General features: G+C 34.0%; 1 protein-coding gene across 4 annotated transcripts in view; it reads left to right on the forward strand.

Annotated features, from left to right (window-relative positions):
* The window catches only part of PPP2R3A (protein phosphatase 2 regulatory subunit B''alpha), a 213,279-nt gene that overhangs the window by 188,709 nt on the left and 7,787 nt on the right, over positions 1-16,783 (forward strand). For all 4 annotated transcript variants that reach the window (XM_041733964.1, XM_041733967.1, XM_041733965.1 and 1 more), the window contains one exon: positions 443-549. In XM_041733964.1, the coding sequence (XP_041589898.1) occupies positions 443-549 (107 nt within the window). The remainder of the gene's footprint in view (positions 1-442; positions 550-16,783) is intronic.

A 16,783-nucleotide genomic window follows, 5' to 3' on the forward strand; every position in this document is an offset into this window, starting at 1 on the left:
AGAAATTATTTGGGGAAGGGCTGTTTCCAGGAAGATAGCACAGATGACATGACATCTGAGCTGACTTTTACAGAAGCAATAAAAATGTGCCAGAGAAAGGGATGGTATATTTCAGGTGGGCATATGCAAAAACCACAAATCATTCCAGATAGGTGCTGTGCAAAATGCCAGGGAGAAGGCGAGCCAGGGCATGGCCTCTGATTATAATCAGGCAAAAGAATCTGCATCTGAAGAATTAGCTGCCGAGTAGTTCACTATAATTTTTGTGATTGGAGGCACAGAAATCACTTCAGCAGTGTAACTTTAGCACCTCTTTTAATATGTTAAGATGAAACATTTTCAGATAGGTCATCACAAATGTGTATCACTAAAAACAAACAAACAACCTATCTCCAATTGTTTGTCTTTGATTATTTTTGTTTCCTGTCCTCTTTGCAATCAGGATATTGAGAATGAGGGGCCTGAGCCTTCTGACTGGGACAGGTTCGCAGCTGAGGAATATGAGACTCTTGTTGCAGAGGAATCTGCCCAAGCACAGTTCCAGGAAGGGTGAGTGAATTTCCCTGGGTCTTGAAGAACTTTTTAAACAGGGGTAACCATCTCAGAAATATTAAAACCACCTTAAAAAATCAAAATAGTAATCCTTATAATCAGCTTTAGTTGAATATTTTTCCCAGCAGTCTTCTCTTCCCTTCTTCACTAATTTCCTGAAAACTCTTCTCATTCCCATTTCCTTTCATAAAATTGTACTTTTCACTGGAAGCTAAGATCATTGTGGAGTCATACTACTTTGTTAGGGATGTTAGTAAGTCCCGTAAATACAGGACAAGGCTAAAAGAACTGAAGCTTTTTTAAATAATAAAGATATATTTTTAAAACAAACCTTTACCATACATGGTTTTGTGCATTCAACCCTGAACAAGAAGTTACTTCTACATGGGATTTATAATAGGGCTTACTTTAATTCCATAAAGGGACCATGGTGAGAAATTATCCAAGACTTTCACTGCTTAGAACATTTCAGCAACTTTATAATTTGTTGGCTCTTTTCCATCATCTTCTAGGGATTCCTTCAGCAGTTCCTCTAAGACTCTTAATTAATCCTAATTATTAATGTAATACATTTTTTGAATAGGTAATACATCTGTATGTTTTAGTATTCAAAGAAACCAAAGGATTACATAGTAAAGTTTCCTACTGCCCAGTTTTCCTTCCCAGAAGCAACAATCACTATGATCATTTTATGTACCCTTCCAAAAGACTCTCTATCCCACTCTGTCAGATAGATAGATAGATAGATAGATAGATAGATAGATAGATAGATAGATAGGCAGGCAGATAGATAGAGAAAGAAGCAAATTCAGGGGTGCCTGGGAGGCTCAGTCATTTAAGCATCCAATTCTTGATCCCAGTTCAGGTGTCAATCTCAGGGTCATAAGTTCAAATCCAGTGTTGGGCTCCACACTGGGTATGCAGCCTACATTTAAAAAAAATAAAAAAGCAAATACACATATACATTGTTACATTACTTTTTTCCCTTACACATATGGTAGCATTCATTGTTTGGTACCTAGTTTTTTCCACACTTGTATGAAAATTCTAGAGATCTGCTGTACAACATAGTGCCTACAGTTTAAAATTTGGTATTGTGCACTTTAAAAGGTTAATAGGATAAATCTCATGTCAAGTCTTCCTACAAAATAAACATACACAGAAGAGAAGGAAGGTGATGGGTATATTTAGTACCTTGGTTGTGGTATCACAGATGTATGCATATGTCCACATTGATCAAGATGCATTCATTAAATGCATATCATTTTTTGTGTAACAATTACACCTAAAAACAAAGCTTGAGAAAACAGTATGGTAAACCAAAAACATTTGTATTTTATGATTACTAAGGTATAAATGAGGCTTTACAAATATTTTTGGGGCTTTCAGTGCATGAAAAAAATTAATAAAAACAATAAATTGGAGATTATTCCATACAGGTATCTAATGAATGTTCTTCCATACATGTATCTAATGAATGTTCTAAGTTTTTATAGCTGTATAATATTCTAATCTATAGTTATACCATTATGAGAAAAGTTATGCTATTATTAGAAATAAAATGTTCTAATGAATAATCTTATATACATGTCATTTTATACATATATAGGACATATTTCCAGAAGTATAGAAAACAGCATACTTGCAAAAACACACATTAGAGAAACCAACACGAAATAATGCAGACACCCAGAACTAGCAACAGTGGGGAGCCACTTTCACCCCTAGGCCTAAAAGGACAAAGAGATAAAACCATTATCAGAACCCAAAGAGAGTAAGTATATGGGGAGAGTCAGGACTTGTGACCTTCAGTAAGGGAATTTAGTCAAACGATCTCAACCCAGCTGAGAGCTGCTAGAATAAATACCCAATTACACTTTCTTTATATCCCTTCGTATTCTGCTGGTACTTCCCATTAGCTTCCAACAAGAAACCGGAAGATAAGACAACTAACTGATGTGGTCCATCTGGATCAGCCTCCTGGGGCACAAACTAAATGAAGAGTAGATCTAGAAGGATAAAAATGAAATATCCAGTTCAGTACACAATGTCAGGTAGCCCTCCACAGAGATTGTACATTTTACACAACTACCATTAAGTCTTCAATATCTTTTTGGAGAGTATTAAAGAAGCCATTACCAAACCACTTTCTTTAATCTAGAGATTTCCTTAATATTCTTAGCCACAAAACTGAGATCTCATTTTTATCATTGACCCAGAAACCCATAAAAATCATTTCATCACTCATTATTTTAAGCCTTACTGAATCAGAAAACACAGGTGAGTATATTCACAAGCATGATCTAAATTTTTTGGCATTGAGCATCCATAGTCTACTTATGAAGCAGTATCAATACTGTTAAGAGCATGTGTAGATGTTTATAATAAATAGATTGCCTCCAACTTTTCACTGATAGGAGTAATAAAATTATCCTACATATATATAGTACAATTCCATGTAAACATTAAAAATCATTTTGTGGATATATATTTCTTGATTACTGTAACAAAAAAAATAGAGATGTGGAGAAAGACTTTAAAAGACCAAATAGAATGGAATAGCAGAACAAAAAGAAAATTAGGTATATGTAAGGAAAACAACAGGGATATAAGTTATATGTATTAGACAACAGAGCAAATGGAACCAAAAGATTCCAATAAAGGCTTTTTTAAAAATAAAACAAGACTTGAGGGACCCTTGGGTGGCTTAGCGGTTGGGTGCCTACCAACAGCTCAGGTCATGATCCCGGGATCCAGGATCAAATTCCGCATCAGGCTCCCTGCGAGGAGCCTGCTTCTCCCTCTGCCTATGTCTCTGTGCCTCTCATGAATAAATAAATAAATCTTAAAAAATAAAAATAAAACAAGACTTGAAATCTAGAAAGGTCAGGAGTCACACCATATCCAGAAAATTCTGATAATGATTGATTCTCCATATATATGTTGAATTTGCCAGAATTCAACGACATAAAAGTTTATTTAAGGGGTTTTTTCCTTTTTTTTTTTTTTTTTAAGATTTTACTTATTTGAGAGGGAGAAAGAGTGAGAGCACAAGCAGGGTGTGAGGGACAGAGGGAGAGGCAGACTCCCCACTGAGCAGGGACTCCAGGATGATGACCTGACCTGAAGACAGACATTTAACCGACTGAGCCACCCAGGTGCCCCATTTTTCCCTTTTTTACAAAAGTCAAGTCATCAGACAAGGGGGAAAAAAAATCACCCTTGCCTCAGATACCTCCATAGTAAAACTGAATACTGGAAGACCATGAAACTATATATACAACCTTCTCAGAGAAATTATATAATCCCAAATTTTATTTTTTTAAAGATTTTATTTATCTATTTGAGAGAGTGAGTGAGCAAGACCTACAGAGGGAGAACAAGGAGGGGAAACTGCAGAGGGAGAGGGAGAAGCAGGCTCCCTGCCGAGCAGGGAGCCAGACAGAGGCTTGATCCCAGGATCATAACCTGAGCTGAAGGCAAGTACTTAACCGAATGAGCCACCCAGGCACCCCTACAGCCCCAAATTTTATACTAACCCAAGATGACATTCAAGCATGAAAGAACAAATGGTATTTCCAAACACATAAGAACTGAAGGGAATATAGCACCCATGAGCTCTTCTTTAAAAAGGACATAAGCATAAAACCAAGAAACAAACCAAACCAAAATAAAGAGCCCGGAAATGGAGCAACCACTGTGAAAAAGAAATAACAGCATTTGATCCATTCAAATGTAGAAAGAATAGAGATAAGAACATAATAGTCTGGAAAAAATAACAGCTGAAACTGGAATGTAGAGAAGAGGAAGAAATATATGTAAAACATCCTAGAAGTAACAATGTAACTGAAAATGGGAGGTGGAGAGGAGAAAGAAAACGTGTAAATTTCATTGGCAAGGCCTCCATACATAGCCTTTAAAGCTGTAAGTCAAAATGAGAGTTTAGGAATACTAATTAAAATAAACACTTGAAAAACCAAAGCCAGACTCTAAGTGTTCTAATTCAATCAGAAAACATGTACACACAAAATGAAAACACAGACCACAAAGCATAAAGATGACAGAAGTAAAGCAAGTATTTTTAGATCAGTGTATGTAAATGGAATAAACTCACTTATTAAAAGAAAAGGATTCAATTCTGGAAGACAACAAAGGTTGAATTAAAAAAAAAATGAACCCTCATAAAAAGCAGTGCATCTGAAACAAAAACTGCAAAAAGAAATTGGAACTTATTATTTGCAGCCATAGCAAACTATTCCCTGAAAATAGATAAAATACCTTTGTGGGTTTTGTCCATAGACCATCTACAAAATACATACTAGACTACAAACAAAACTACAGTGGACTTCTAAATAGGAACTACAATTTAGAACAGCTTCTCATTTAAGGAGGTAGTCTAAAAATGTACTATTTCAGTCTCTCACACCACTTAAAAATAACTACAGAGTACCACTTAGGAAGAGAAATTTTCAGTGGACTAAAGGAAAACAGATGGGATCAGATTGAAGATTGAAGAGGGAGCCAGAGCTTAGGTTCTATGCAGGAGGACGGAGAAGATAATTGCTACAAATAAAAGCAGCAGCACTTAAGGGTGATATACTCGAATTTGACTGAAACCAAGGGCTAGAGGGAGACCAGAAGCAGCAGCATCCAGGTAGGTCAAACCTTTATATATCTCATCCTATCCTTAAAGGAAAGACAAAAAGCAAGAGTGTGGATCTTGGAGCAGTGAAAGCACATCCACTGAAATATCCACAACCAGCAGCCTGACCCATCCATCCCTTCATTCTCATTGAAAATACTAGTAACCTCAGATTGCCCCCTCCTAAGCAGCCAATGCAAACAGAAGCAGCAGTTTGTTCCCAACTACACAGAAAAGTGGACAGATATCAAACAGTTACAAATACAAATGAAATATTCAACAAATGGAAGAACTTTCACCCTTGGAAGGAGACTCACCTCAGCAATTAGAACAAGATCTCCAGTTGAGTACATTTACCATTTTTAGAGAGGTAAGAGAATATTGTACTCTTGAAACAAGACTGACCACTTTCTTGGAAGTAAAAAAAAAAAAAATTAATGAAAAACACAACCATTGGGCTGAATAATAAAAGGCACAGCTAAAAAGTTTTTGATTTGGGATATTGATTATGATACTGGGGTAAGAAATCCTTGCAGAAACTAGTAGAAATAATAGCCAGATAATTCCCAAAATACTATTTAAGAAAATAAACACACAGGAATCAGCAAATTTCTTCTGGGCAGGTAGTGGGTATTTTAGGTTTTACAGTTCTGTCACAACTATTTAGCTCTGGCATTGTGGTATGACAGTACCCCTAGGTAGTATGTAAGCAAATGAATGGCGGTTTTCCAATAAAATTCTAATACACCATGAGATATAAACTTCCTATCATTTTCACATGTCATAAAATATTATTTTCTTTCAAATTTAAAAGGCAAAACCAGTTCTTAGTTCACTGGGCTGTAACAAAAAAAGGTGGAGAGAGAGATTTGGCCCACAGACTGTAGTTTGCCAGTCCTGTACTAGAGTGAAATTTCAGAACATGAAAGATAGAAGAACTGAAAATCTACCAGAGACAAAAAACAGATTACCACAAAGTGAACCCAAAAAAAAAATGGAGCACTATCGTTCAAATACTACAAAGAAAAATAACTTTGAATCTAGAATTCTATCCCTACTTATATGTGAGGACCTAATAAACACCTTTTCAGACATCCAAAGATGCAAAAAACTTAACTTCCACAGACTATCTCTGAAAGAAGTATTAAGGGATATTCTTCAGCAAGAAGGTAAATGGATTCTAGAGGAAACAGTGGGATGCAAGTAATCAGAGCAACAAAATTAGTAAAATTTATTCTTAGAACTAAATATTGATCACAGACTGTTAGGAGTAAAAGGAGGTTGGGGTAATATACTATGAATCTTTATTAGAGTAGAGAATATTGATGCTGATAATTTATATTTCTATAACAATGACTAGAGTTAAAAGTATGTGTTAAAAATTTAAGCTCAATCACTAAGAGAATTTAAAAAATGGAAAACTTTCTAATCAATTTTTAGAAAAAACAATAAAGTGGAAAAAATTCAGTAAAGAAAACTCAATCTACTAAGAAGCAGATGTGTTAATCAGCATCCTTTTTTTTTGGTGGCAAGTGACTTAACTTAAACTCAAATTGCCATAAGCAAAAATATATACATAGGCAGGCTTACATAACTGACAAGTCCAGGGGTAGAACTTACTTTAGAGACTCAGACTTTTTCTCTTTCATCTCTTACATAGTGGTTTTTCTTTCATCTTTTCACTTATATCAAGTTATTCATATGTGGCAGCAAGATGATCACCTGATAGCTTCAAGTTCAAATAAAAGAGAAAATCCCTTTCCCCTAAGCTCCAGCAAAAGCCTAGGATTTGTGTCCCCTTTGACTCTAACTGGCTTAGTTTGGGTCCAATCCCTGAACCAGTTCCTAAAGGAGTAAGGCCTAGAACTAGGCTTGTACAGGAATCAGGTCTGTCCAAACCACAGGTTTTCCTAAGAGAAATTAGAAAATATGGCCAAAAAAGAGGGGAATATACTATGCCAATAAAGGAACAGATGTCCACTATAGTAGACAAAAGAATAGTACAAAATAAATGGCTAAAATAAGTCCAAATATAGTATCAATCACAAAATTCACATTGGATTAAAAATCAAACTGTATACTATTATTTAGATTCATCCCTAAGGGGTAAGAGTCCAATGTAGTAACAAGAGTAGGTCAGTTATGGTAACATTAATGAAACAAGTAGAATTCAAAGCTTTAAAAGAGATGTTTCAGTATTTCAGCAGTTGGCAATGAAAATAAGTTATGAACTTTATGCAGTATATAAAATAAATCTGATAGAAATATAAGGAAAAATTGGCATAAAAAAATTGGCATCTACAGCCATGTAAAAACCAACAAATCAAAGAGGCCAAAAAATAATTATATAGAATTAGTAGGCTTTTATAGAGGTACTCAAAAGTATACCTGGTAGCCAGCAAATACACATGGAACCATGACAGAAGTGCCTATTAATTAAGGCATGAAGGAAATTGCAACTTAAAATGCAGCCTGAAATTAACTAAAAACTAAAACACACCTACCTAGGAAGTTAAAAATAAAGCTAAAAAAATATTAATATATTTCAAAATAACCGCTAAAGCAGAAGTCAAAGTACAAATTATAGTCTTTCTAGAACTATGCATAATATTTATTAAAACTTATGGGATCTGGACAAGGGGAAATTTATAGCTTATAGACTAAAATAAATTGATTAGGCTATCCTCTCAAAATGCATGAGGATGACAAAACAGACCCAAGTACATAAAAGGGAGAAATTAAGCCATTTTATTTAAACAAAAATAAATCTGTTAATTTATAAACATATACACACAAAGTGTACTATGTGCCAAGCACTATTCTAAATATAATAATTCACTAGGTGCTCACAAAAACCTTATTTTGTAGATACTGTTATCCCCATTTTACAGATATGAAAACTGAACAACAAAAGGTTAAATAACTTATCAAAACTACCAACATATAAAAGAATACATCACAAGTAAGTGGGTTTTATCCCAAGATTGCTACGGTGGTTTAACTTTGTACAGTCTGCCATTAACAGATTGAAGATGGAAAGAAACAGGAAATATAAATTGATTCTTTGAAGGCATATGATAAAATTTAATACATTTTTTGGTTTGGAAAAAAAATCTTAAAAATTAGCAAACTTAAGCTGAGTACATTGTTTATGATAAAGGTTATGAATCCCACACCCCAGAAATAACCAGCAAAAAATACAATAGGGGAAAAAGTCCCATTCATTAATAATCGAGAAAAAAAGATGACTTGGAAAATATATATAAAGAAAATACAAACTTTCATCAAAAGATACAATGACTATTTGCCATATTAAGATTAATTTATTAATTTGACATAATCCCCCAGAATATGTTGTGGAACTTGATAATTCTAAAATTCACACAGAACAATAAATATACAAGAATAGCAGTGAGTTTGGGAAAGAAAAGTGTTGTAGGATACAGGGTATGTATATGATAAAGGTAAGTGTCTTGACTGTCAAGAAAAGACTATTCAATAAAATGTTATCTCTCTGTAATGAAAAAAGTACATATTAAACTAATGTCTGCATATAAATAAAGACTTAAAAAGCTTAAAAGAAATGGGAGGAATTTATAAGGAAATCATTTATAGATCTGAATATACTTAAAAAGTGACAAATTCTGTATTTACAACCCTAAAAGGCAAATTGGATTGCATCATATGACTAGTAGTGTTCTTTTATAAATCAGATTCTTTAAAATCAATAGTAAGAACATAAATAATGACCACTTCTAAAACAGTAAAGGCAGAAATTTCACCCAGGAAATAAACATGAAAATTCACACACCAATTAAAATGCAATAGCTAAATTATAACAATTTTAAATATATTTAAACATTTAACAGAGCTCCCAAAATATATGAAACAAAAATTGCAAGACAGTTCAACAATGACAGTTGGAGATTTCAACATTCCTCTTTCAGTAACTGATAGAACTAGAAACAATAAGGATACAAAAGACTAGAACAACACAGTATATTATACCAAATAAATCTAGAGAGAAACCCTCCACAAAACAGCAGCAAATCTGCATTTTTTTTCAAATGCATGTGAAGCTCCTCTAGGGCAGACCATATGATAAGTGAATAAGATCCAATAAATTCAAATGGATTACAGTAAATAAAGTATGTTGTCTGACATAGTAAAATTAAAGAAGAAATGAATAACTGGAATCTGGGAATCCCATAATATCTGGAAATTAAATACTTCTAAAGACACATGAGTCAAAGAAGAAACCACCGGGAACTTTCTCATTATCATGAAATGAATGAAAATAAAAGAACATATGAAAATGTATGAGGTGCAGTTAAAACAATGTTTAGAGAAGCCTCAGAAAGGTCTAACTCACATCAAATAATATAAACTTCTACCTTAAGAAGCTAGAAAAAAAGAGCAAACCAGATCCAAAATAAGTAGAAATAAGAAAATAAAGATCAGAGTAGAAATCCATGAAACAGAAAATAGGAAAACAAAGAATTCTTGAGACATGAAGTTGGTTCTTTGTAAAGATATTTTTTTTAAGGTAAATTTTTATCTGGATCAAGAAAAAAAGAGAAGGCATACATTAACAAAATCAAGAATAGAGGAGGCATCACTATAGACACTACAGAACCTCGAATAATTATAAAGAAATATTATGAACTTTGTCCCAATAAATTTCACATCTTAGATGAAATAGGACAATCCTAGAAAGACTCAAATTACCAAAACTGACTCAAGAAGAAATGGAAAATCAGAATAGACTATATCGAAGTAAGGATAGTGAACTGATTATTAGAAGTCTTTACCAAAAGAAGAGTCTAGGTCCAGATGATTTCACTGATAAATTCTGTCAAATAGTTAAGGGGAAAAAAATAATACCAGTCTTTAACAAAGACTTTCATAAACTAACAGTAAGAGGGAGCACCTCCAAACTTGTCTTATAAAGCCAATACTACCTTGATACCAAAGCCAGACAAAAATACCAGAAGAAATGAATGCTACAAACCAACAACCCTCAAGGCCATCAATACAAAAATTATTATAAAATATTAGCACATCAAATCCAGCAGCATATAAAAAAAGACTATATACTGTAAGTGGGGTTTATCCCAGAAACAGAAGGCTGACTGACATCCAATAATCTATTGATTTAATATACCATATTAATAAGTGGCAAAAAACACACAGTCATCTACATGGACACACAAAACAGCATTTGACAAAATCCAACATCCAATCGCAATAATTCTCACCCATATAAGGATAGAAGGGAACTTTCCTAACTGGCTAAGAGGCATTTACAGTTAACATCATTCTTATGGTGAAATACTGAATGCCTTCCCCCTGAGATCAAGAACAAAGTAGAGATGTTTCTATCCATCATTTCTATTCAGCATTGTAACTGAGTGTCCTATCTCCTGCAGTAAGACAAGAAAAAGACTTTGAAAGTATTCAGATTGTAAAGGAGGAAGTAAAACTGTCTATTCATAGATTATGTAACCTTGAAGCAGAAAATACTAAGAATCTACCTGAAAGCTACCAAGACTAATGAGTTAGTAGTTAGCAAGACCTCAGAATATAAGTTCAATATACAAAAATTAGTTGTATTTCCATGTACAGTGAACAATCCATTAGGGAAATTCAAATAAAAAGAATAATTCCGTTCATATTAGTATCAAAAGGAACAAAATATTTAAGAATAAATATAACCAAAGAACTATAATACTTGTACACTGAAAACTGCAAAAATGATGCTGATCTAAATTGGATTAGAAAATTAAGTACTGTTAAAATGTCAGTTCCTCCAAATCCAGATTTAATGAATTCCCTATTAAAATCCCTGCAGGTTTTTGTTGTAGAAATTGGTAAATTCATCCTAAAATTTATGTAGAAATGCAAAGTACCCAGAATAGCCAAACTCTTTTTTTTTTTAAAGGAACAAAACTGAAGGATCAGGTTGCCTGATTTCAAATTTACTATAAAACAATTACATTGTAGCACTGGCATATATAAAAATAGATCAATTAAGACACCCTAGAAATAGACCCAATATGGATGGCCAATTATTAATTTTCAACCAGTGAAGAAAGAATGATCTTTTCAAAAATTATGTTAAAATCACTGGATACCCATATGCCACCCAAAAAAGACCTCCCAAAATCCATACCTCATACCATATATTAGAACTCAAAATGAATAAAAGACCTAAATGTGAGAGGAGAAACCTTAAAGCTTCTAGAATAAAACAGGAGAAAATCATTTTGACCTTGGGTTAGGCAAGAGCAATAAAAAATACTGACAAATTGGATTTCCTTCAAAATTAAAAACTATTGCTTCAAAAGGCACCATTAAGAAAATGAAGACTAAGAGAAAATACTTCTAAAACATCTTGATAAAGGACTCATACCCAAAAATATAAAGAATTCTTATAGTTCAACAATAAAAAGATATAATAACCTAACTTTTAAACAGACAAAAGATCTGAATAAACAACTAGAGATACAAACAGCAAATAATTATATGAAAAGATGTTCTACATTGTTAGACATTAGGAAAATGCAAATTAAAACCACAGTGAAATATACCACCTAGCCATCAGACCAACTAAAATCACTAGTTAACAACGATATGGAGAAGCTGGAACCTCATTCATTGGACTAATGAAAGGTAAAATTATATAGCTTCCTTAGATGAGTTTGGCAATTTCTTAACAAGTAATCATGCACTTATCCAATGAATCAGCAGTTCCACTCCTATGAATCTGCCAAAGAAAAATGTTCACCCTAAGGCTTGTACATGAATGTTTATAGCATTATTCATAGCTGCCCAAAACTGGGCATGATCCAAATATACATCAAACTGGTGAATTGATAAAATATAATATATACATAAGATGGAATGCTATTCAGCAATGAGAAGAATGAACTGTTGATAAACACAATATAGATGGATCTCAAACTAAATGACAGAAGCTAAACAAAAAAGTATGTGTGACCCATTTGATTCCATTTATTTAAAATTCTAGAAAATGCAAATTAATCTATCATCACGACAGCAAATTGGTGGTTACCTGAGAAAGGGAGCAGTGATTATGGAGGGGCATGAGTAAACTTTGGTTGGGAGGCAGGGGAATGGATATTTTCATGATCTTAAATGTTGTAATGCTTTTACAGGTATATACAAAAGTCAGATTCTGTAAGTATGAGCAATTCATTGTGTATCAATTATACCTCAATAAATAAAAGAATACATGCGATGGATGAGTCTCTCAAAAATAACCACTCTGTGTGAAAGAAGCCAAACACTAGAGACTGCATATTATATGATTCCATTTATAAGAAATTTCTAGAAAAGACCAAATTTTAGAGTCAGAAAATAGATCAGTAGTTGCCTAGTTCCAGAAATAAGAGTGAATGCAAACAGGCACAAGGGAGTGGTGGGATGGATGGAGGGATTAAAGTGTTATAAAATTAGATTGTGCTGTTGATTGCACAAATGTAAAAATTTACTAAAAAAAAAAAATTTTACTAAAACATATTGAACTTTAAGGTCAGTGAATTACATGTAAATTGTATTTCAGTAAAACTTGTAAAAAAGCAAGAGTCAAAAAGTTTTTAGCTTATGAAAATGGCAGCAATTCTTTAAAAGATAATTTGTTAAAAGATAATATTAATTCAGTATGTGTTTATATTTCTACTGTATACTAAGCATTATCAGATATTGGTGAACACAGATAGGATCGACAGGATCCCTGAGTAAGCGGGAAAACAGACAGATGCAATTAAAGTATTCTTAAAATTCTTCTCAAAGAGGAAGCACACTGCAGTACCATCTCACTCTAGGCTCACTATGCAGTAAGACAAACACTTTCAGATATTGTTGGTAGAAACAAATTGGCCCAACCTCCCTGGAAAGTAATTTGACAGTATATAACAGCCTGAATTTATACCCTTTGATTCATAATTCTAGTTTGTAAATAATCAAAAATTTGAATAGATTTGTTCTATCCAAACAATTGGCATTTGTCACTGGTCATTCTATATTTAAAAATTCAAAGTAACAAAAATGTACAGTAATAGAATGGCTCAATAAGTCACAGTATACAGTGTCATATTATGCAAACATTGGAATTTGTGTTTACACAAAACACACTGGGGGTTAGAAAATTGTAATTATTTCATCATTACAAACGTGTACATCTATATATGCAAGCTAAAGATAAGGCTACAACATAACTCTGGGCCATGGGATTACAAGTAGTTTGTTTTCTTATACTGGTCTGTAATTTATAAGGTTCATAAAACAAGCATGTATTACTTTAATAAATAGGAAAAAAGTTATCTCCCTTATGTTTACATAGGTAATATGTTTAAATAGATAATGCATAGGTGGTAAGTATTCACAGCAGAAGAGGTAGAAAATACAGATAAACAAAAAACTTCACTTAAAATCCACCATTCAGAGACAGCCTTTCTTCCCTTCCAGACATTTCAATGCAAATAGACAATGTTTTATAAAAATGGAATTTATATTACGTACTGTTTTGTAACCTGCTATAAAAGAAAGGAGAAAACAGAGATAGGCATAAACACTTAGAAGTTTGTTACTCTAAAAAGAAAAACTGATGGCAGCTAAAGAGAAAAACTAACTGGCTCAAACAAGTTTTTTCCAGTTGTAGTGCTCAGGTTGTGCCTGGAGAGGAGAGAGGAGAGGCAAAGGGTCGCAGACTGAAGAAAAAGGGAGGGGTCAAGAGAGGAGATGCAGAGACCAGTTGTAATGAAATTTGACCAGTGTGTATGAGAGGCTTCTGCTGGACACTCCTCATGTTATAGGAGATAAGACCTCCATAGAGCACATGTGGGTGATGAAGTCCTGAAGAGAAGGTTTACAACAGCCACAGCCTATAGAGAACTAGAATGTTAAAGGAAAAGGAAGATCTGTTTAGAGTTAATAGCTGAGTGATATGTCCAAAAGTAAGGCCAGACCCTGAATCCCAGGGTTACACCACCTAGGGCTTCATCTCAAGAGGAATTACAAATACATCAGAGTGAGTCTGTCAAACAAAATATACCAGATTCAGATACTAGCAATGGAGAAAGAATGGTTGGTACTATGGAAAGAGCAGAGGCTTAGAAAGGAGCCAGACAGATCCGGTTCTACCTACCACTCACCAGCTGGACAGGTTATCTGACTCCTCAGGCTCAGTTTCAGAAGACTCCAGCAACTATGTTCCAAGATGGTGGTGAGAATCTAAGATAATATATCTAAACACCTGGCACATAGTAGATACCTGATGAATAGTAGCTATTACTATTGTTACTACTCCTTGTTTGGGAAGAGATGCAACATAACATCATGGCTAAGAGCATGGAATTTAGAGTTAGACAAACCTAATTAATTTCAGATCTTTGCTCTTTCACTTAACTAGCTGTGTAATCCCAGGCATCCAAGCCTCAGCATCACCTATACAATGAGGGTACCACCTGTCACACTAAGCTGTTTAAAGAATTAAGACAATGTGTATAGTATCCTTGTACTTTGCCCTTAAGGATAGTAGCTCTGTAATCAATGAACATTAGCTATTGTTACTACCACTTCTGTGATTGTCGCCATAATTACATAACCTCTCTGAACTAGAATTTAATCAGCTGTAACATTACCATTCCACTACCTACCTTATTCCCTTCATTTCCAGGACAAAGTACATGGCACACATTTGACACACAATAAATATACTGCATAAAACAACAGGACTATACTGAGAATTATATATCTGTAATGCATCCAACGGTGTCAAGCATATAAGTGCTGAGAAAAATGGAGTTGTTTGTGTTTCCACAAGAACCTGGGCTTCTCCAGGGCAAAGAAAAACAATTTTTTTTTTTTTTTAAGCAGCCTCCACACCTAGTACAGAGCCCAACTTCGGACTTGAACTCACAACCCTGAGATCAAGACCTGAGCTGTAATCAAGAGTCCGTCGTCACTTAACCTACTGAGCAACCCCCAAAGACAGGCACCCACAAAGAACAGTTTTATTCATCTTTTAATCCTAGCACCTGGCAAAATGTTAGGGATGTAGGAGATCCTTAGCAAATGTTTACTGAGTGACATAGAAGGCAACAGTCATTCAACAGCCACCCTCACTACAGGATAACTACAAGAATCCAGACAACTTGACCCTCCCAAAACAACTTGAAATTCCCCATCTACTTTACCATCTAACAAACATCATAGGTAGACTTTGTCAGGTACCTCTACCACCTAATTCAAGGCTGGTACTTGAATAAAGCCTTTAATAATAACCTACTAATGACTCCAGGTATGAGTGAGGTGAAAGACTGCAAACACTGAGGCTGCAGACATTGTGAATTATCACATCTAGCACACGACATGATCTTAAAACATTTAACAGCATTTGTATAAAGTCAAGGTAATGAATGATCATAGGGGAAACAAGAGAGACAGGGTACTAGTTACATTCAACTGTGTGTGCCACCTATATGAAGAGAACAGGTTAGGATGTCAAATTTATAATTAACATTCTTATGATTTCTTCAATAAAGAAATTATTGCAGAAATTATTCTGCAATACAAAAAAATTATGTAAAGCAGGCTAAAGGGTCCTTACCTTAGGAAGCTGAGACCTACAATATTAAAAACAAACCTTTCTGGTAATTTGGCAAATATATGATTACTTCATATTTTTAGTTAAGAATATTTTACGTTATCTGAAAACATTTCTTACAGGATATTCTGGTATTTCACCAACAGCTTTACATTTGATTAACCTAGACTGAACACAATTTGCTTTTTTTATTCCGAATGTCTTTATTTGATTACTAAATAGAGGCTTGCTGCAGAAAAATTGGAAAATAGAGATTAAAATCACCCTTGGTTCAGTCATCCAGAGATAACCATTATTTACACTTTTAGTGTATTTCTTTTTGACACTGAATGTTACTGAATGACTTTTAATGCTTCAGAAGTGTTTTCTCAAGCAATAACTCACATCCACTTCTCTATTATTGGACATTTAGAAAATGTAGAACTGTTTACTCCAGAATGTTTTTAAAAGTTGCTTTTTCCTTTATATTAAACTTCTATGAATTACTCTTTGTAATAGTTGTACATTTACTTCCATCAACACTGGAAAATAAGGTACTGTAGGCAAAGGCCAGCCCAAAACCCACTAGATCATCTTCTAGGAATGAGTAAGAGTCAAGTGTGGAGTAAAGGGTTGTGTGCAGCCTGACTGTCCTCAACAAAGTGGGAGAATTTAACAGAGGAGCAGTGGGGGAAGGCAAGGTAACATGTGTGTATGTAACAGTGACATGAGAAGAGAGAAAGAAGCAATGAAAGGAATTAATCTACAGCATGAGATATAATCTTACAAGTAGAAAAATTCTGAATCATGTTTAATAGTCCTCAGTAAACAGCAGCTTTATATGGACCTGAATTTAACATGTTTTAATTTTTCTGGCACTCAGCAAAACAAGACAAAACCCAATTTTATTTCAATAGAGATTCACTGGTACTCAATGCCAGGCATTGTGGTTAGTAATAAAAATGAATGAGACCCTATCC

The sequence above is a fragment of the Vulpes lagopus genome, chromosome 19 (genome assembly GCF_018345385.1).
Source record: "Vulpes lagopus strain Blue_001 chromosome 19, ASM1834538v1, whole genome shotgun sequence".
NCBI classification, from domain to species: domain Eukaryota; kingdom Metazoa; phylum Chordata; class Mammalia; order Carnivora; family Canidae; genus Vulpes; species Vulpes lagopus.